This window comes from Periophthalmus magnuspinnatus, chromosome 22 (assembly GCF_009829125.3).
Source record: "Periophthalmus magnuspinnatus isolate fPerMag1 chromosome 22, fPerMag1.2.pri, whole genome shotgun sequence".
Classification (NCBI taxonomy): Eukaryota; Metazoa; Chordata; class Actinopteri; order Gobiiformes; family Gobiidae; genus Periophthalmus; species Periophthalmus magnuspinnatus.
Genome location: NC_047147.1, coordinates 3,891,324 through 3,912,473, shown reverse-complemented (window position 1 = coordinate 3,912,473; position 21,150 = coordinate 3,891,324). Strand labels below are relative to the sequence as shown.

Genomic DNA, 21,150 nt, shown 5'->3' with positions numbered 1-21,150 from the left:
TTTTTTTCTTTTTTTACTTAAGACCACAGGCTTAAAGAAATGTATGGCTTCAGAAATGTTATGTAGTGACTGGTCTTCAAAATTGTTGCTATATTTATGTTTTTGTGTGTCTGCCTTTTCATTTCAAACCTTTTTTTTTACATTTTACACCAGAGACACATTTTTGGATGGCGTTTCATTGAAAATGTGTTTTAAATTTTATCGACTGTAGGATCCAAACTCAAGACCTGCTTGATTTTAGTCCTGAAGTGATCAACCCGTGTTACCATTGCAAGATATATAAAATGCCTTGGAACAGGTCAGTCCTGTCATTTCTCACTAATTGTAGCAACACTACAGGAATATAGGAGGATGGGAGGGTACTTTTCCCTTTTTCCCTCTTTTTGGCTTGATTTAATGCTTAGTAATGATAAACAGCTTTCTTGCGGGAATAAGACAAACTAAACCAGTTTTAGTCATGCACTTTAGGTAATACTGGACTGTACTTTGTTTCAGATTTACGGTAACAGGTTAGGGAAGATTAGAGCTGAGATTCCCTGCATTTATTTCAGACGGGGAATGAGCCGTGACTTTCCTCGGTTACAATATGACTCAATCCAAGTTCAAATAATACGTGGTTGAATCATCATAATTAGTGCTGCCATTTTTATTAAAGTGTCCATATTATGCTGTTTTCTTATTTATAATCTAATGTTTTTTAGTCCTCAAAAACATACTTCGAGTTATTTTTGTTTTGTTTCATTCACACAGTGTCTGTCTCTCAAACAGAAAACAGTCTGGTCCACCTTGTGATGTCATCATGTGGCTTTGCTGTGTTTTTAGACTCTGTACACCTCCACTAGAATCATTTGGATGATTTCAGACCTGGAATTGCCAATCTGTGCTGATCTAAAAGTAAAAGGAGCTGCTGAAAACTACCACTTCATGACATCACAAGGTGGAACAAATATCTCAATCCAGATTTTAACAGGTTTAGGTGTGGACACAGACAGTTGAGATCTGTCATTCAGACCAAACTGCTCCCTCGCTCAGACATGATACAACAGCACACTTTTACTTTCACTTCACTCTCTCTGCTTTCATCTCTTTGTCCTCTCTCTCTCTCTCCCTCACCGCCTGCCTCTCTCTCTCTCTTACTCCTATCCAACCATTGCTCGCTCTCCCCCCGTCTCGCTCCCTCTTTTTTCTCTCTCCCTTCCTCTCTCCGTCACCACTGCCTGTCTTTCCCTGCCTTTCTCTCTCCCTCCCTTCGTCTCTCCCTGCCCCCGTCTCTCTTTTCCTCTCTTTCCCTTCTCTCACCATCTTACTCTCTCATCCAACCCCCCCCCCCACACACACACCCTCTCTTATCCCCCTCTTACCTCGCTCTCTCCCTTCCTCTCTTCTTTACCCCCTGCCTCTCTCTCTCTCTCACACACACTCTCTCTGTCTTTTACCCTCTCTTATCCCCCTCTCACCCCTCTGCCTTCCTCTCTCCTTCACCCTCGGCCTCTCTCTCTCACCCTCTTTCCCTAGCCATCTCTCTTTTTCTCTTCTCCTATCCCCTCTCACCTCTCTCCCTCCCTCTCTTGTTAACCCCCTGCCTCTCTCTCTCTCTCTCTCACCCTCTCTTATCTCCCTCTCACCTCTCTCTCTCTCTCCCTTCTGCTCTTCTTCACCTCATCTCCTGCCTCTCTCTTCTTCTCTCTCTCTCCCTCTCTTATCCCCCTCTCACCTCTCTTTCTCCCTTCCTCTCTCCCTCACCCCTGTCTCTCTCTCTCTCTCTCTCCCTCTCTCTCTCTCACCCTCTTTCTCTACTCTGTCCTCCCCCACCCCACCCCATCTCTCTTTCCCTCTCTCACCTTCCCCCATCCCCTCATCCCTTCTCTCTCCCTTCCTCTCCTCTCTCATTCTCTCTCTTTCTGGCTGCAGTGGTCAAAGCTGAAGTTGGACACTTTTGAGTCACTGTGGAAATAGTTTCTCAAAAATGTAAATACTGGGCATTTTCAGAAGCAAATGTACTTCCCCTAAACACTTTTACTTTCAATAATCATATATTTTCACTCTCAGTCGGGACGATGTGGGTAGGACTAATCATATGCAAAACTGATCATTTGTATATTCAATTTTCCAGAATTACACTTTCGTTTTGAACTGTGGTGTATAAGTTTAAACCACATCCTTTCTCTGCAGGTACAAGAAACAAATCCAGCCTCAAATGTGCAGATGGACCCATGACAGATGAAGAGGGAGGATGGGAGCAACTGTTAGCAAAAATGGTAAGAAATTATTTTAGAATTTGAATTAAAAGAGGAGCACAGAGGGTCAGGTGGAGCAGAGGATGAAGAGGAGAAGGTCAGATGGAAGAAAAGATGCAGAGAAGAGGGTCAGATGGAGCAGAGGATGTTCAGACAAAAAAAAAAGGCCCAGATATGGAGATAATAAAACTCAGATGAGGAATGCAAATGTGGAGTTAGGGAGTAACAGCAAAGACTTTACATAACTTAGAATAACTGTATCATGTTTTATATTAAAGGATTTGTGAAAACAGAGGCAGAAGCTGTACTCAAGAGTGTTACTTAAATAAGTCAAATGTATCAGAAATCAGAATCAGTTAACTACTGTAGTATCGAAACTAGATACTCATCTGTGCAAGTGTCGATATTGAAAAAGTCACAGGACAGAGGTACTCGTGGGGTAAAGGAGCGGGCCTCTTTTATACTTACAGGTCACATGATCTGATCACATGACCAAACAAAGATACAGTGTACACTTTAAGATAGATTTGTACACTACAAACTTCATCTGTCTAATTATCGGATTTTATTGGATTAACTATTTTGGATCTAATGCTGGTCTAGATGGATCCTGCTTCAGTCCTGCTTCAGTCCTGCTTCGGTCCTGCTTCGGTCCTGCTTCGGTCCTGCTTCGGTCCTGCTTCGGTCCTGCTTCGGTCCTGCTTCGGTCCTGCTTCAGTCCTGCTTCAGTCTTTGTTGATCTTCATTTTTAAACTACTGTAAAACTGGTGCTACACAACCCTGATACAGTTTTTACAAGTGTTAAGATGCCAGAAAATCTTAGTTAGATACAAACCAGCATCAGATTCTAATATATGGTGACTGTGAGTGTGTGAGAGAGAGAAAGAAGAGGAGAGAGGGAGAGAGAGAGTAGGAGGGAGAGAGGGAGGAGCTATGGGTTTTTCCAGGCTGTGGACAGAGCATAAAAACAGCTGTGACACATTAACTGACACAAGAAGAGCCAGACTCAGTGAGTACAAAACGACTTCTGTTTTAAACCTGTTAAAATGGTGCAGGAGAGAGGATTCTTATGGTTGACTATAGAGAGAATGGTTTACTATCTAACTATCTTTTACTGGATTAACTGTTTTGTATCTAATGCTGGTCTAGACCAGTCCGTATTCAGTCCTTATTCAGTCCTTATTCAGTCCTTATTCAGTCCTTATTCAGTCCTGCTTCAGTCCTGCTTCAGTCTTTGTTTATGTTAAGTCTGATATTTAAGTGTTGAAGTTTAAGTGTTTTTTCCCTTGGTTTAGTCTTGGTTCCTGTTTGGTTTTGTAGAGAAAACATCCATTTAACTGCGGCTATGCTGCATGTACATGTGTTTTTGATCTTGGTTCAGTCCTGGTTCAGTCCTGGATTAGCGTTTCTAGACTTTTCAGACTTTTATTTTGAAGAGAACAAATAGACCCTTAGTGATACATCACTGATCATTGTCAATCACTTATTATTAGGTAATCTGATTACTCTAGTTTTCAGATTTTTACTGGCCCTGTAAATGTACCCAATGTCTCTTTTGATCAAATCCTAATAAAGGCTACTGAGGATAATGGGAATGTTACGCAGTCAAGCTTTAATGACTACATGCTCTTTGGTTATCTGATTACTCTAGTTACTCTAGTTATCTGAATAATCTAGTTATCTGGTAACTCTAGTTATCTGGTAACTCTAGTTATCTGGTAACTCTAGTTATCTGGTTACTCTAGTTGTCTGGTTATTCTAGTTATCTGGTTACTCTATTCATCTGGTTACTCTCGTTACCTGATTACTCTAGTTATCTGGTTACTCTAGTTATCTGATTACTGTAGTTTTCTGGTTACTCTAGTGATCTGGTTACTCTAGTTATCTGATTGCTCTAGTTTTCTGGTTACTCTAATTTTCTGGTTACTCTAATTTTCTGGTTACTCTAGTTTTCTGGTTACTCTAATTTTCTGGTTACTCTAGTTTTCTGGTTACTCTAATTTTCTGGTTACTCTAGTTTTCTGGTTACTCTAGTCATCTGGTTACTCTAGTTTTTTGGTTACACTATTTTTTTGGTTACACTAGTTATCTGGTTACTCTAGTTATCTGATTACTCTAGTTATCTGATTACTCTAGTTATCTGATTCCTCTCGTTATCTTTTTACTCTAGTTATCTGACTTCTCTAGTTCTCTGGTTAGTATATCTGATTACTCTAGTTATCTGATTTTGATGAGTCTACCTTTGTCCCTATCTGTTCCCCGCTCCAGTCCATTGCCCCCAGGTGTTCTGCTGTTGTCCAAAAATGAGACTTCGCTCCGGCTCCGCAGACTCACACGGTGGCACACTCGGGTTCAACTTCCTGCCCGAGTTCTCCAGCAGGGGCGGGGTCAGAGGTCGCCTCCAGAGGTTATTCAGAGGAACCAGGAGCCCGGCAAACGTCGCTGCTGTTGATGCTAATGCTGATGCTAATGCTAATGCTACAAAAGAAGTCATATCCACAGCTGAGGAGCCTGAAGGTGGGTGAAGAGAAATTGTCTTGCTCAATGGCACAATAACAGTATGACAGTAGCAGGGATTGAACCAGCAACCTTTGCTTTAAAGGGGGAAAAATTGTAGTAAGAAATTGGTCATTGGTGAAATATGTTTAGTCCTGATTTTTAGCCCCAGTTTAGTCCTTCTTTAATCTTTGGTTTAGTCCCTGTTTTGGTCCTGGTTTAGTCCTCATGTAGTCCTTTTAGTTCTGGTTTAATCCAAATTTTTAGCCCTGGTTTAGTCTTGCTTTTAATCCTAGTTTAGTTATGATTCAAACTGGGTTCAGACCTGATTTAGTCCTGATTTAGTTCTGATTTAGACCTGGTTTAATGTAGTCCTGGCCCCTGGTTTAGTCTATGTCCACCCCAGATTTAGCTCTGGTTTAGACCTGGTTTGGTCCTAATGTAGTCCTCTTTATTCAGTCCTGCTTTGGTCTGTTTTTATCATAGTTTACTCCCAGTTTAAATCTATGCCTGGCACTTGGTTGAGTCCTGGTTTATTAGTTCTTGTTTATCACCGGTTTCATATTGAAAATTTCCTTGTTTAGTCCCAGCCCCATTAGCAAATTATCAAACAATTCCTCTCTTTATTTTCAGAGCTCTACACTTTTAAGGACCATCTGGAGCAGCAGCGTTTCTCTGAGGTGAGCCAACTCCTCATCGACGAAGAAAATGAACTATTTTTGCAAACAAATGAATCCGTCCAACTTCTGAACTCTGCGACTGACGAACTCCAAAACAGCCACCAAAAACTAGAGGAAGCCATTTTGAAAACCATCCGTCTTTCCCTCAACCGCGGAGAAGTTAGTCCAGAGGTTTTAAGATCTGCTGTGACTGCAATGTGCAAAGAAACGGACCAAGATCTTTTCTGGATACAACAAAGACAAGATGAAAAACCAAAATGGCGTCCAAGTAGCTTACAAAATGAGCACGACAAGGTGTTGAATTTCTTGGTTGATGAAAGAATGGACAACCCGACTGCACCATGCTGTTCGCCTGAAACAGTCCAAGGCTCCTCCATCCAAACTGATGTGTGGGGGATGGGGAGGCAGGTGAAGCAGGACCTGGAGACAGTGGTGGAGGTGATACGAACGTGTTACCCAAAAAACATGGATATTTGTAACATCTACGCCAAATTGTTTCATAACGCTTTGGGGACGCGGCTACAGAAAATTGCAGAGTTTGGGTTGGATGATAAAGACTGTACCTTTATACTGCGATGGGTCAATGAGTTCTATCCACAGTGAGTATTTGTAGTAGTACTAGTACTAGTGATAATACAAGTTATAAGTTTTAAGTTTTATTTTTTGCTATTTTAGGATTCTTCAGAAACCAACTTTATCTGAACACATCCGAACAGCTGATTTAAACAAACTCCTGCCTTCATCTCTACTGCAGCCACTAGAAGAACAATATCTGTCCAAACAAAAAGTAAAGACATCCTCACAAATCCTCTGCATCTTTTACTCCATCTGACCCTACTCTTCATCTCCATCTGACCCTCTCCTTTGCATCCTCCTCTCCGTATATGATCTTGTTATAATGTAAGATTATTGTTTTCTAGACTGAAATGCTGACCTACATTAGTGAAGTGTTGAATGCAGCTAAGGAGCTGTGGACCAATGGAGAAATGCCAAAAACAGAAGATGGCTGCTTCATCAGTTACACGGCCTACGACATCATCCAGGTATGAACAATGCCATACTGTGGAACCTTCCAGGCAATGCCATAAGATCAACATGCATCAAAGAAGTAATACAGTGCAGTATCTTTTTATGCTTTTCCAAATGAAACCATTTTTCTGTGGTAGAGTTTTTGAGGAGACTGTAGGAAGTGCGGAGAGTCTGGTGAATGTAAATGAGTTCTTTTGTCCTCTTTTGTCACTCATAAAGAAAACGCATAGCAACCACACAAAACACAGCAACGTTCACTCACCTCAGTCTAACACTACAACTTCCGACACGCAGGGATACAGGAGGATGGGAAGGCATCTCTGCATAGTAGCAAAAGAAGTTTATAGACGAAATGTAACAAAACCATATTTGTCAAATGCTGCTGTGATGTTTTTAGGTGGTAAATGGCGCAGTGACTTCATCAGAGACAGTTTTGGGCGATCGGACAAAAGCTCAGAGTCTAACCACCCTCCTACCAGAACTACTCCAAAGGTGAGGAAACAAGTCAGGATAATAAATGTTTTAAAATGCAAGGAGTGGGTCAGGATGAAGAGGAGTGGGTCAGATGGAGCAGCGGATGAAGAGGAGAGGGTCAGATGGGGCAGAGGATGAAGAGGAGAGGGTCAGATGGGGCAGAGGATGAAGAGGAGAGGGTCAGATGGGGCAGAGGATGAAGAGGAGAGGGTCAGATGGAGCAGAGGATGAAGAGGAGAGGGTCGGATGGAGCAGAGGATTCATTGTGGATATAATCTGAGCTAAATAATGTATTTCTTACAGCTATAAATCTTTCCTGGATGACGTCATCAGAAGCAGCAAATCAAACAGCGGTCCTACAGTGAAAGCCAACCTCCACTGCATCCAACAGTTCAGGTGAGTTTAATGACAGATGTAATAAAGAAATATTTACATTAGTGAAAATTACTTGTTTGTTCATTTTGTGTGGTTCATAATATTCATAACTTTTTCATATATTGTTTCTTACTTTAAGTGTTTTGAGTTTGAATTTTGAACTCATTATAACTAATAAAACTAAACTCCATTCTGTATAAAACTGTGTCTTTCTGCAGGAACGTCCTGGTGGGGAAGAGTTTCTTGTTTCCAGATGAAGTCAGAGCTCAGTGTCTGTCCATCCTCAAAGAAATGCAAGAGTCTGCTCAAAGTTATCTGCTGAGTCCAGTCCACGCACAGCTCAAAGTGAGGACAACTGCACCCCACTAAAATAAATGTATCCAGTGTGATATGTGACGACCTACAGACCTGCCTTAGACCGGGTTTAGACACATTTTAGAGTCCCCTGGTTTAGACCTGGTTTAAATTTTTGTTGGGCCTTGTTTGGACCTAGTTTTAGACCATAGACTGTATAAAGAAGTAATTATATATACAGTCTGTGGTCTTTAGTTCTGGTTTGCACCTGGTTAGTTCTATAGTTTAGGTCCAGTTTGTTCTATACTTGTATAGTTTGGACTTGGTTGAGTCTTAGTTTAGTCCTGGGTAAACCTGGTTCAGCCCTGGTTTAGCACAGCTCTTGCTCCCAGTATTAAATTGCACATGTTTTTGTTTCAGCCTCTGTACAGGAAGCTAAGCAGTGATTGGCTGAAAGGAGCTCAGTTTAAGAAGATTCTGGAAAATATTGAATCCAAAAGTTCGGATCTGCAGGGACTCGCTCTGACAAGTCACCAGGTAAAATCACATGTCCACAACTTTGTACTTGAGATTCTTAATCAATGATAGGGGTACAACTCAGACGTGCATTTTGGGTAATCTTGCAACTTAAAATGTGCAAATTCTAACAAAATGATCCACAGATTATAACCATAGAGCAGACAGCATAAGAGGTCTTCTTTAGGACACAATATTACATTCTGTGAGTTTAAATGTGATAAATTTGCTTTGGGTTGCGTGCAGGAGTTGATGGGTAGATTCCACTTGGAGGTGTCAGTGGAGTATGTGAAGAGACTGATCAGAGGAGAGAAACTAAAGGACACCAAGAAACAACAGGAGGCGCACAACTCAATACAGAGAGACGCTGGACAACTACATCAGCTATTCCGTAAAATGGTGAGGATCTGTCTGCTCCTGTCTCCTCGGCTGTGCTCCTCTGGTTCCGCTCTCGTCTGCTCCTCTGGCTCTGTCTAATGTCTGTATATTTCTGCAGGGTTCTCAGGAGGAGTGGTTAAAAGACGTTTTGATCAGAATCGCAGAATTACTCAAACTTCAAGATCTTGTAGCTGTTCAGATGCACGTGGCCACGATGGGAACCTCCTACCCAGATATCAGGTATTTATTCCAACAGCTTTACTCAGTCCTGGTTAAATCCAGATTTATTCCTGGAGTGACCCTGATTGTGTCCCACTTAAGTCTTGTTTTCGTCCTGGCCTGGTTTAGTCCTTGTTTTAGTCCAGTGTTATCTAAAGGAGGCACTGGAGCCAACATAAACATTAGACTGTCGGTGTTATCGTGTTATAACTCTGCACCGTGTCATGTCTGAACAGGAAATACAATCAGGACACAGTGACGTCACTTCCTGTTCCCTTTCCTAATGATTCACTTAGACTGTTTTGAAATAAACCTGGACTAAACTAGGACTAAACCAAGAACTAAGTTGAGCTAAACAGGACTAATCTTGATCTAAACTAGAGCTAAACCAGTTCTAATCCAGGTCCAAACCACCACTAAAACAGAACAAAAAATAAGTATTCACGTGGATCAAACCAGGACTATATTAGGATTCAAGTCAAGGATAAACTAGGACTAAACCAAAGCAAAATTAGGTCTACATCAGGTTTATATAAGTTGAACAAAACCAAGGTGTAATTAGGACTAAGTATGACAAACTATGATCAATCCTGGATAAAGTGGGACTAAACCAGGTCTAACTGAGGACTGTATAAGCTGTACTAAAGCTGGTCTAAACTAGGACTAAACAAGAGATAAAACATGTCCTAATCCAGGTCTAAACCATGCCTAAACTATGGGGCTGTACTAGAAAGAAATCAGGACCAAACCAGGATTAAACTTGGGCTATATCAGGACTAAACCAGGTCTAAAACAGGACTTGACGCGGTCTAAACTGTGTCCGACTATATGATAGTATGGTAGGACTGCACTAGGTCAAAACCAGGTCTAAATCAGATAATATAGGGTATATGTCGAGTAGTGAAGTACATTTCACATGATCTTTGCTGCAGTTACTTCTACTGACTACTACATTTTACATTTTATTTAATAATTCAAATGAGATATTATATAAATGTGTTTTTTTTTATTTCTCTTTGTTCCACAGTGAGAAGCATGTTTCAGCAATCCTCAAACTCAAGTCCAACTTCACCAAAACCAACAGACAAACTGTGAAAGAGACGCTACGAGACATACTCAACGAATCTGCTACTACTACAACTACTACTACAGCTGAAAATACGCAAATCTTCTTCTCCCTTCTCCCTGTTTAGTTTCTAGTGTTTCAGTCTAAATGTAATAATAATTTGTACAGAGGTAGGTTACTCAGTTACTTTTACCCAAGTCACTTTTTCAAGAAATTGTACTTTTCTGAGTACGTTTATAGCAGCATACATACTTCAGGTTTGGTTCCTCTTCCCACTGTGAGTAAATCTAAAGTGACTTGAGCTTTATGTAATAATATGAAGTGATTTGAACATTTGTGTTTCTGGCTCCTTCAGATATGATTCAGTTTGTCTCATGTTCGTGTCCATCCTTTGAAAATACCAGATTTGGTGCATTATTTAATGATTTGTCCTTCATAATGGCATTAACTTCACAACTTCATACTTCTGCTTGAGTAATATTATTTTGAAGTAATGTTACTCTTACTTGAGTACAGTTTTTGACTACTCTACCACCTCTGAATGTGTAAAGCTCAGCTGGTCTTACAGATGTAAAGAAGCTAACGATACTGTTAGACGCTGCTGTTTTGAATTTGTATATTTTGCTTAAGGTGCAATAATGAGTGATATGAATATGAAAGTGTTTTATGCAGTTTTCAGTGTTTGTTATATACATAGATTTTACCACTGAAAATAAAAGATCTAAAATGAGTTGTCAATTTTGATGATTTTGCAGTGAGAGACAGGCTAACCACAGTAGCACAGGGAGGACATGCACACTCAGGTCATGATGAGAGTGAGGAGACAGGCTAACCACTCTACCACAGTGGTGTTAATGGAGTGTTTTAATATAGTGTCTGGAGTGTGTCCCCCACAGAGAGGAGAGAGGGAAAACAATAGAAGGAAGCCATTTAAACTGTTCTCGGAAACTCAGACCAAGTGTGACTTTTTTACTACAGCAGTACCCCACAGGAAAACAGGAGTCAAATTTGTGAAATCCAGGAATAGATCTAAACCAGGACTAAACCGGGAATAAACCAGGACTAAGATAGTATTAAACCAGAGCTAATCCAGGACCAGGAATAATCAGGGACTGAACCAGGGCTAAACCAGGAATAAACTAAAACCAGGGCTAAACCAGGTCTAAACAGGGACTGAACCAAGAGAAAGCCTGGACTCAACCAGGACTAAACCAGGGTTAAACCAGGACTAAAACTGGGACTAAATTCTGAACTAATACTGGACTAGTCCAAACCCAAACCAGGAATAGAACAGGAGCAAACCAGGTCTACTATCAGGACTAAACTGGGTTCAAACCTGGACCGAACCAAGAGGACAGATGTGAACAGACCCTCAGTTCTCAGTCAGTCTTGGATTAGACCTGCTTTAGACCTGGTTCAGGGCAGCTGGTCAGTTTAGCAGCTTTTCTTTGACCTAGTTTAGTCTTTGCTTTGAGAGGATTTAATGGCTTAGACCCTGTTTCTGGTTTAGACCTGGTTTAGTAGTCCTAGGTTAGATGTGGTTTAGACCTGGTTCAGACCTGGGTTAGACCAGGTTTAGACCTGGTTCAGACCTGGGTTAGTCCTGGACCCGTTCTATAATGACATGAGCGCATGTTGTGTTTCTCTGATAACAGGAAGGTGGTGTAATTTTCCTGAAACAGCTGTGGAATGTGAGTTCAGACAGAAGAGGCCCCACAAAATAAGTCTAAACATAAATATTTATTAACAATTGCAAGAGTACACACTGTAGTAGTAAGTCTAATATGGACAGAGACCAAAACACAAGTAAATTAAAAAACTAAAGAATAGATTATGGAAGATCTCAACCAGGAACAATTTCCTGAATTACGACTACACTTCAGGATTAATTCTGTGCTAAACCACCACACGAGTGCAGACTATTGTTGTGTTCTTAGACACGTGACCCTCCCAGGCTCTGTATGAATGTGGTGTGTGACTGTTGGAGTCAGTCAAAGGGGCTGATGGTACTAATTGGCAGCCTCACTTTTGTGGATTTATCCCAGGGCAGCTGTGGCTATGGAAGTGTCAAGTATGAAGTGAATGAATAATAAAATGTAAAACACTTTGGGGGATTTGAAAGATGCTATAAAAATCCAATGTTTTATAAAACTACACTAATATCAGGGTTCAAAATTAATGAGTCTTTGTAATAATGAAATTAGTTAACATATTCTGAGATCAACAAATTTTATGTCAACATATTTATGGCAACATGCTTGGTCCCTTTTGAAAGTATACAGTGCAAAGGCAGCATTTCCCTATACGAAAGTCTTTTTTATTTATTTTATTTGGGACAATGCACATTAATGAACATCTGTTGTAAACAAATGTAAATATGCCGGATTATAGCTACAGAGCTAATTTACATCCGCAGTCCCCAGGCAGGTAAAAAGTACAACAAATACATCACATTAGTACAATATACAAGAGTTAAAAAGTGAGAAGTAGAGTAAAAAAAAAATTTCAGCCAGCGTTTGAGTTGAGTTTTAAAAGTGGATAATGTGGAGCACTCTCTTATTTGAAGTGGAATGCCGTTCCAGATCTTACTCGCCTTCACAGAAAGAGCATTTTGTCCAAAGGCAGTTTTTCTATAGGGCACCTCACAGTCTCCTCTGGACGAGGCCCTGGTCCTCATGCTTCGGGTGTTTTTTGTTTTGAAAAGGTCTGACATGGGAGGCGGGGCTAATCCATGTAGCACTTTGTAGATAAAACATGCATATTTAAAATGTTTAAAATTATCAAAACTAAAAAGATTATGCTTTTTTAAAATATTACAAACATGGAAAGAAAGCGGTTTCCTATCAAAGACATTTAGGGATTTTTTGTAGAGTGATTCCATTATTTTGAGTGTATTTAAATTTGTTAAAGACCAACTTGTGATACAGTATTCAATGTGAGATAATATCATTGAGTGGAGAAACACTCTGGCAGCATCAAGGGTTATAAATGGCCTGATTTGCTTAAAATTTAGGAGATTGAATTTAACTATTTTGGTAATTCTTTTAACATGATTCTTAAAACATAAAGTAGAGTCAAGTGTGACACCAAGGTACTTAAATTCGGTTACAATTTGTAATTCTTCTCCTCTCAAGAACACTCCTGAATGTTTTAAATCTTGTGGCTGCTTTGTAAACATCATACAAACAGTTTTTTTAGTATTTAGCAACAGACAAGATTTAAGCAGCCATTCATTTACAGACTCCATTGCTGTGGTTAAAATGGAGGATGCCTCTTTTATACTCCTCGCATGCGTGTAAATCACAGCGTCGTCGGCATACATTTGAAAGTCAACATTTAAACAAATTGAAGGTAAGTCGTTAATATACAGTGAGAATAAAAGCGGGCCAAGTATTGATCCTTGAGGCACACCAACTGGAACATCTACAAGGGATGATTTGACACTGTCAATATGTACACATTACTTCCTGCAAAGTAGGTATGATTTAATCCATTCAATTGCATCTGGAGAAAAATTGAAGTTTGTTAATTTTGTCAATAGTATGTCATGATTGACAGTGTCAAACGCCTTTTTAAGATCCAAAAACACTGCACCAACACATGTATTATTGTCTAATTTGCTTTTCACCTGTTCAATAAAAAAACTATTTGCCGATTCAGTGGAATGATTTACACGGAACCCAAACTGCATCGGGTGTAGAGCAGAATGGCCTTTGTTTAAGTGTTCATTTATAATTTTTGCAACCCACTTTTCAGCAACCTTGGAAACTACTGGAAGGATACTAATTGGCCGGTAGTTGGTTATATTTGATCTGTCACCAGACTTGTAAATTGGGGTGACTGTAGCCAGTTTCCAAGAAGATGGGACAGCTTTTTGTTTAAATGATAGGTTAATCATATGTGCTATTGGTGCAACAAAAGAGTCTTTGCATAACTTTAAGAAATGTGTATCCAGCCCATAAATGTCTTTGGTTTTAGAGTTTTTTAATGAACCAATAATATTGGCAACTTCAGTCACATGATAATAGATAGTAGATCTATGCAAAAAAAATCAGACCAAAGTTAAACCAACTTCCCCTAAACTAAAATAAATATTAATATACTTGAGAAAATAGCTTGTAATAAACAGTGCATTAAAATGGCATTACAGTGATAAAAAGTACATCTTTGTGTTAAATGTGGCTCCCTCTAGTGCTTGTTTGGTTGCATTTCTCTCATCTAAAAGTAGAAGTATGCTAATGTAGCTCAACAGTTTTTTTTAAGCAGACCTATTCTGCAAAATGGACTTTTTAGAGCTTTTAGCCATGTTACAGTTGTTTGCCCTCACCATTTACCCACTGTATTTGAAGTGATTCATGCATGTTTGAGCAATCTTTGACTTATTGAGCAATCTTTGACTTATATGACTTATTTTCAAGACGCCATATTGTCGACCAGTCCCCGTTTTCCCCACCACTGGCATAAGCCACTGCTCTGTACTTACTTCATTCTCCAATTTTGTACTGAGGCTTATTCTGATTTCTGACTGGACAATCATCATGAACCAAAACACCAAAATACAACATCATTTTGTAATTAAGAATAAATTAGCATTAGAATTGTTATCAGTAAAAGCTATATTTGATTTGAACATGACATTTAAAATGTAAATCGTACATACAGTTACTTTATCAGAAATGCTAAATGTAAACAATAGACACTTTTATGCAATAATACAACATCTGTGCTGAGGAATGACAAGATTTGGTTCCACATCCAGCAAAGATGTCAGGATTTCTCTAATGTTTCTACGGGACAAACCTTTCCACTGTAGAAGAGCAAATGGCATAGACGTATCCACTGTAAGACTGAAAACAAACAAAGATCAGGAGTTTAATCCACAATCCACTCTGCCACATAGTTCTTACCCATTCTCTTTGTGTCTGTTCAACAAGTCCCCACTCGATATTTTGATGGAGTTTATGTCTTCTGTCTTTAACAAATCACTGATGAAATACAATGGAAAGTTCCAGTTTTCCACTCCAGGGCACTAAGAACAGATGTAAACTTTAAATGCCAGCACAAAAGACTAAATTTACATTATATAAAAAAGGTTGGTGTGAAGATATAAAAGTTGAGAAGCCAAATAAAAACATATTACTGTGTGAAACGTGTTACAGCATTCAGTACACGACATAGACTTATACAACAACACATGTCAACAACAATAACACAGGACGAGCAATAAGCACAGAGCCACAGGCAGCACAAAAGCAGCACAAAGAAAAGACATTAACTATAGAATGGCATGGTCTACTGCTGTTTCAATTGATAATGTCATTTGATTTTAATCCAAGTGAAGTTACCTTATATCATCTGTCTATATCATTGTCCCTTGAAAATCTAATATCAAAAGTGTGGACTCGTAAATGGTCTTAACATACATACGGCCAGGTTGTTTTACCAGGTTGGAGATGATTTCGTGAATGCACCGAGCATCTTCAAACACAGACGACTCCACATTTTGACTCCACTTCTTCCTGAGTTTGTCCAGTTTATGGCTGCTCACATGTTTGACATAAAGGCTCACTATCAGTTTGTAGCATTCATCTATCGTACCCTGAACAAAGAGGTAGACAAGTAGACAACATTAGGTTCATCTAAGACCACAGGTGAGAAACACACAGGTCACTTCACTGAGCTTCAGGTACATTGTCCCTGCAGGGCAGTGATTCCTAACCAAAGGGTTGGGACCTCAAAGCTTCACAGGGGATAATTGCAACATTCTATAACATCTTTATTAGACATAAAACTATTCAATATTTGGTTGAAGACAGGTGTTGAAAATGCAGCTTTACTTCCACAGTATTATGTCTGAGCTTTCCTCCAAAATCCCTCCAGGGGATTTTGGCAAGAAAACACAAAGAGTCTTCCTCATCACTGAAATATCAACAATGGAGAATAAACTGGGAAATTACATTGACTTATTTTGAATAGCACTTTTCATGGTTTCTAAAAATAGTCCTACAGGGCTGCATCTGAATTAAGCTACAGTACTTCAGAACCAAGCACTGCTGTCGAGGGATGTGAAAATCGGGAATCTAGATACTCAGAGAGGTTGCCAGAGGGGACAATTTCATCACTTTTCCAAAACGTGGAAAGCCCTGTTTTTCTGTAGTTTCTACCAATAGCTGTTAGCATTAGCCTGCAAAAAACACTAATCAGGAACAGTCCAGAGGGTCGACCAACCCATCAACCACATTTACGTGAGGTCAAAGCCTCGCTAAAAGTTACTGTTGAGTGTGTAAACCTTAAGGTGTTTTATTTTAGATCATAATTAGCCTGAAACACGCATCTGAGCTAATGGCTAACAATTGACAGGTGAGGAGAAATATCATGAAATAAACATTTGAGAAACTATTATGGAGAATGACTTTAACATTCATTTGTATGTGAGCCCTCGTCACGCATCCACTGGCACGACTCAAAATGACACTTGCCACCATCCCTGAATAAAACTTTATTTTCATTGCAAGACATACCCTTCACCTCATGTCACATTTTTACTTTGTCTGTGACATTCTGGCCATTGCTTGAGTTATGGCAGAAGATAATTAGCAGGATTACTAATAAACAAAGCTCCTGGTACATCCTCCTCAGACTGTAGACCGCTGCCTCGGCACAAACAGCAGGACTGTGGGCAACGTACATGGACAGTGGTTCATATGGGGTTGGATATTTCTTTATTTTACAACCTTCATAAGTTTACAAGCAAATGAGGTTTTGGAGCTCTGTGTACCGCTGCTCCTGATGTGTACGAGTCGACCGTGAGATTGAACGCAGTGATAAACATTTTATACACTGCAGCTTGTAGCTACAATATGACATTGTTCCACTGTGGCCTCTTAAACACTGAATGTGATGAGAATATTTTGTCTGTCATGGAGAACTGAAATTTGGCACACACATTCTCTAAATCATACAACAAGAAAGCTACAAGGACCTGGCTCTAAAGGAAGTAAATAGGGACTACAGAGAAACTAAAAAGTTGGAAATATGATGTATTTAGTGTAGCCACTGTTAGCTATTAGCCCTGTGGATAAATAAACCAACCTTGTGTTTCTTCAGGCTCAGCCTCAGCTCTGGTCTGAACAGCCTCTCCAAGTCTGTCATTGGGGAATAGCAGCTGTGATTCCTTTTGAAGTATTTTTTAAAACCATTCTGGGAAAAGCCGTGATAATCAATAGCTGAAACATAAAATCATGAATTGAATGAACCTTCTGTACCTTGGCAAACACCTCCACAGTGTTCAGTATAACTGTTTGGGTAAATGTTTCAGTTTCCGTGAGTAAAGCTTCCACCTCTTTAGAGATGTCCTGGACCTCCTGGGCACATCGTCTGAACTTGGTCTTTGTGAGGTACTCCCTGTGACAAAACATCATTTCAACGTTTAGTTTATTTGTTTTTACAACAGATTCAACTAAAGCTATTTTCCATCTGCAATCCCCGGGCAGGTTAACAAATACAATTAATACATCCAAATATCCATCCATAGTCAAAGCAGTCATTTTCCCACTCTTTTATTTAAAAACATCACACTGACTCTACATTTAACATGACTCAAGTAGTACATCAGAAATGACCCTAGGCTTACAATACAATTCACCATCAGAGCATCAGAAGACAGTGAAATATTTATAAATGAAGTCATGTTGTTCTCACTTGAGTTCTTTGCAGATTTCCAGGGTCCTGAAAAACTGCAGCATTTGTTCTTCAGCCATTTTCTTCTTCTGCAGCGTTTCTAACCACTTGAACCACTGCTGTTTGTAACTGCAAAGAAAAGCACTCAAAGATAATGCTGCTACTATAAAAATACAAAAATAAAAATAGAATATATTATGGTGTGTCACCGACACATTTTAAAGTTTGGTTCTTTTTAGTGCTATTTTTAGGGGGGGAAAAAAATGTCTAGGCCTTAGAACAAAATTGCAGCAGAGTAATAGATGCCACCAAGCCATAGGTAAGATCTTTGGAAAATGCTTGTTTTTTTATTATTTGTTTTATTGTTGTGTTTTTCATTTGCAAGACCCATAAATAATAAACTGTAGATAAGTTGAATTCATACTGCGAAATACCAGGCAATGCAATAACATCTACATGGAGGCAAGCAGGTGGCAGACCACCCAGTGGAAATGTTACACAGTGCACCTTTAAGTTCACTCTTCTAATCAGAATCACAATTATATGAGCACAACTGAAATGATCGTCTCAGCGATGAGGAGAGGGAGACAATTCAAAGAATTCCAAATACATATTTTTATGAAGAAAAACATTGCAATGTGATTGAAAGATTAGAAAGGTCATTTTTGCAGAATATTAGGTATTTAAATATAGAATAAGATTTACCTTTTTGTGAATGGGAGCAGCTGTTGCAAACAAAGATGAGACAGTTTCAGAGAGAGAGAGGAACTGAAAGCCTCAACTGCAGAGGCAGTGGCATCAATGCACTGGACACATCATAATACAGACCACATAGACTGAGTTATTATAAACCCATACAGTATACAGACAGACCATTACATATTTATACAAAAACAAACAAACAAACAAATGAACAATAATGTTGATAGGTCTTAAAATGAGCAAAAAAACTTGAGGTTCAAAACAACCTGGTTGTACCTGGATCACGTCCACATAGGTGCTGACAAACTGCTCTTCAGTGTTACAAGGCTGATGCTGTGTCTCTAGAGTCAAGATGTGATCCAACTGAGAGGAAACTTCTTCCTAAACAAATCCAACCTTAAAATGTACCTGTGCTACTCCTTTCACAAACAGGATCTGACGGCAGACGTGTGGTACCTTTACTAACTGCAGAAGTTTGTCTTGAGCCTGTTGGATCCAGTCGCTCAGCAGAACCAGGTCTATGTGCTGTATCAATTCTGAGCTCTGGAGGTCCGGGTGCAGGAGCAGCTCCTGACTGAGACACGTCACAAACATGAAGGAGTCAATAACACAATAGACTAAAATAGCTTCTTTGACTCCCCTCTCAAACCATTTCTTTTAGGAAAGAAGCTGTTTTTGTTAGGAAAGACAATCCCTCCTTAAACAGGAATGTGGGTGTTGTGGAAAAAAATACAAATCTAGATCCAGTAATCCATTTGTGAAGCCCAGTGAGTTTTGAAATACAGAAAAAAAGTGTATTCTTTGTAACAGCAGATACAGACAGGACAGGGCCCAGGCCTGTCCTGGCCACAGACTGGCAGCCTTTTGGCGTCTCCCCCAGTCTCCATCTCAGTCTAAATTCCAATCCAAGTCCCCCGAGCATCTGAGCTCTGCCTATTTATACCAGAATGACAATGCTACATACATTTCAAAGCAGAGTGACTTTTGTTTCCCATGAGATAATGAACTTTTACACTTAGACAGGTAGAACAACAACGAGTTTCCTGTGGGATGGAGACGGAGCCTTGACACATGTTAATGTGTAATGTAATGACACAACATGAATATACTTAAATTTCTATCACAGGGGCCTGAGACATAATCTCTCCCCCATTTGTAACTCCATCCTCAGACCCAGAACAATGAGAACAATAGCAGGGTTGTTAAGGTTTGAATAGGGTAGTTTCATCTGAAACTGTAAACAATAGCTGTTTACAGTTTCAGTGTAGTTAACTCCTCCCCTCAGACAGATATAAGGCAGTGTCCACCAGCAATCTGACCAAAACTGAAGAAGCAGCTTGGATAAGTAGCGAAACATCTTCACTACAACGATTTGTCCAGTTGACAGATTTAAACTTCGTCTTTCGCTATGGATCAGCCCTGGATGACTGAGAGATTACACAGACATGTGGATAATGTGTTTGACAAAAACACTAAAGAGCTCAGTTCTGTGAAACCTTTGGTCTGACTCAGCATGTCAGTGAGCCCACCCCCAACAGAGGACACACTCTGGACCTGCTCATTACAAAAGGACTAAATATTTCAAATATCAATGTGGATGTTGCTCTGTCTGATGATTTCTGTGTCTTTTTGACCTGTCTGTTCCCAAACCAGCGGCTGGTCCTGCAGTTGTTCGAAGGAGACACACAAATAATAACACAGATGCACTGTTCATGGAAATGACACACTTTAAAAATGCCTCATGTTCTAATGTTGATAATTTGTTAAACTCTGTGACTTTGAGTGTTTTGAATGTTCTGGTCACCATTGCTGCCTCTGACCCTGTGGATCATGGGATCCTCTTACAGAGACTAGAGGACTGTGAGGGCATCTCTGGTACGGCACTAAACTGGTTCAAGTCCTATCTATAAAACAAGGAGTACTTTGTTGAAATTGGACAATGTGTCTCAGATAAAATATCCCTGACCTGTGGGGTACCCCAGGGGTCAATCCTGGGACCCCTATTGTTCAATCTCAACATGCTGCCGTTTTTTCAATTGCCAGTTAATACACAGCAATAATGTGTCCTACCACAACTCTGAAGATGACACTCAGATCTATGTCTCACTGCAGCAGGTGAATATGGACCAGTGGATTCACTCACTGCATCAACAGATCAGAGTGTGGAGGAAAAACAACTTTCTCCAGATAAACTCAGACAAGACTCAAGTCATAGTCTTTGCTCCACAGAAACAAAGAGAAAGTGTCAGCAGCCACCTCCAGTCTCTCTCTCTAAAACCTTCAAATCAGGCTAGAAATCTAGGGGTAATAATGGACTTGAACTTTAACAGCCACATCAAATCAGTAACATCTGAACCTAAAAAACATTGCAAAAATCAAAGGTTTTCTGTCAAACCAGACTTAGAGAGACTTATTCATATATTTGTCTCAAATTTAAAGGACACATACTCAAATCATGAAAACACTCCGAATGACAACCTGTGGGTGTCTAAATGTAGCAAAAACAGTGTCCAGATGACCACAGATGAAACTGTCTATACATTTAACCACTCCTAGATGAATAAAGTAGTACACCATCTTTCAACCTGTGGGTAACTTAATTATCTTTAAAAACTGTACACTCACATCCCCATCCTTTGTCTAGTGTTTCAGATTCAAATTTGAAACTGGGTGGATTTGATTCCACTAGACTGCAGCACCTGTGTTTTTGTCAAGCATGTTTCAGTTAAAAACATAAAGCCAAGATTAAAAGAAGAAATAAAATTATTAATTAAAATGATTTGTTCAATAAAAACATTGAGAACAGCAAGTTTCAGATTAGTTTAGGTAGGACTGGATGTTTTCTTTTTACAGGGAATGTGAACTAACTTTCTGTGATTGATTATCCACACATTAGAACCTTTATGGATCTGTAAACCTTTGATTTGAAGTCCATGTGCATGAACTCATGGACTTCATTTATGGCATGTTATGGCTGCATATTATCAACAAGTTCAACTTAAAC

At 39.6% G+C, this 21,150-nt stretch overlaps 1 protein-coding gene across 1 annotated transcript; it reads left to right on the top strand.

Moving 5' to 3' along the window:
• The first annotated feature begins 2,174 nt into the window (after nucleotides 1-2,174).
• Nucleotides 2,175-10,487, top strand: LOC117390331 (tumor necrosis factor alpha-induced protein 2). The gene is made up of 12 exons (XM_033988044.2): nucleotides 2,175-2,258; nucleotides 2,841-4,754; nucleotides 5,367-6,012; nucleotides 6,089-6,200; nucleotides 6,334-6,456; nucleotides 6,840-6,934; nucleotides 7,220-7,312; nucleotides 7,510-7,636; nucleotides 8,006-8,122; nucleotides 8,348-8,500; nucleotides 8,598-8,719; nucleotides 9,726-10,487. Exons 2-12 carry the CDS (start codon nucleotides 4,541-4,543, stop codon nucleotides 9,889-9,891), a joined length of 1,968 nt encoding a protein of 655 aa, XP_033843935.1. The 5' UTR covers nucleotides 2,175-2,258; nucleotides 2,841-4,540; the 3' UTR covers nucleotides 9,892-10,487.
• The last annotated feature ends 10,663 nt before the right edge of the window (nucleotides 10,488-21,150 follow it).

Coding starts and splice junctions, on each gene's coding strand:
- LOC117390331 (XM_033988044.2), top strand. CDS start 4,541: ATGAGACTTCGCTCCGGCTCCGCAGACTCACACGGTGGCACACTCGGG. Junction 4,755..5,366: donor CACAGCTGAGGAGCCTGAAG/GTGGGTGAAGAG, acceptor CTTTATTTTCAG/AGCTCTACACTTTTAAGGAC. Junction 8,720..9,725: donor ACCTCCTACCCAGATATCAG/GTATTTATTCCA, acceptor TTTGTTCCACAG/TGAGAAGCATGTTTCAGCAA.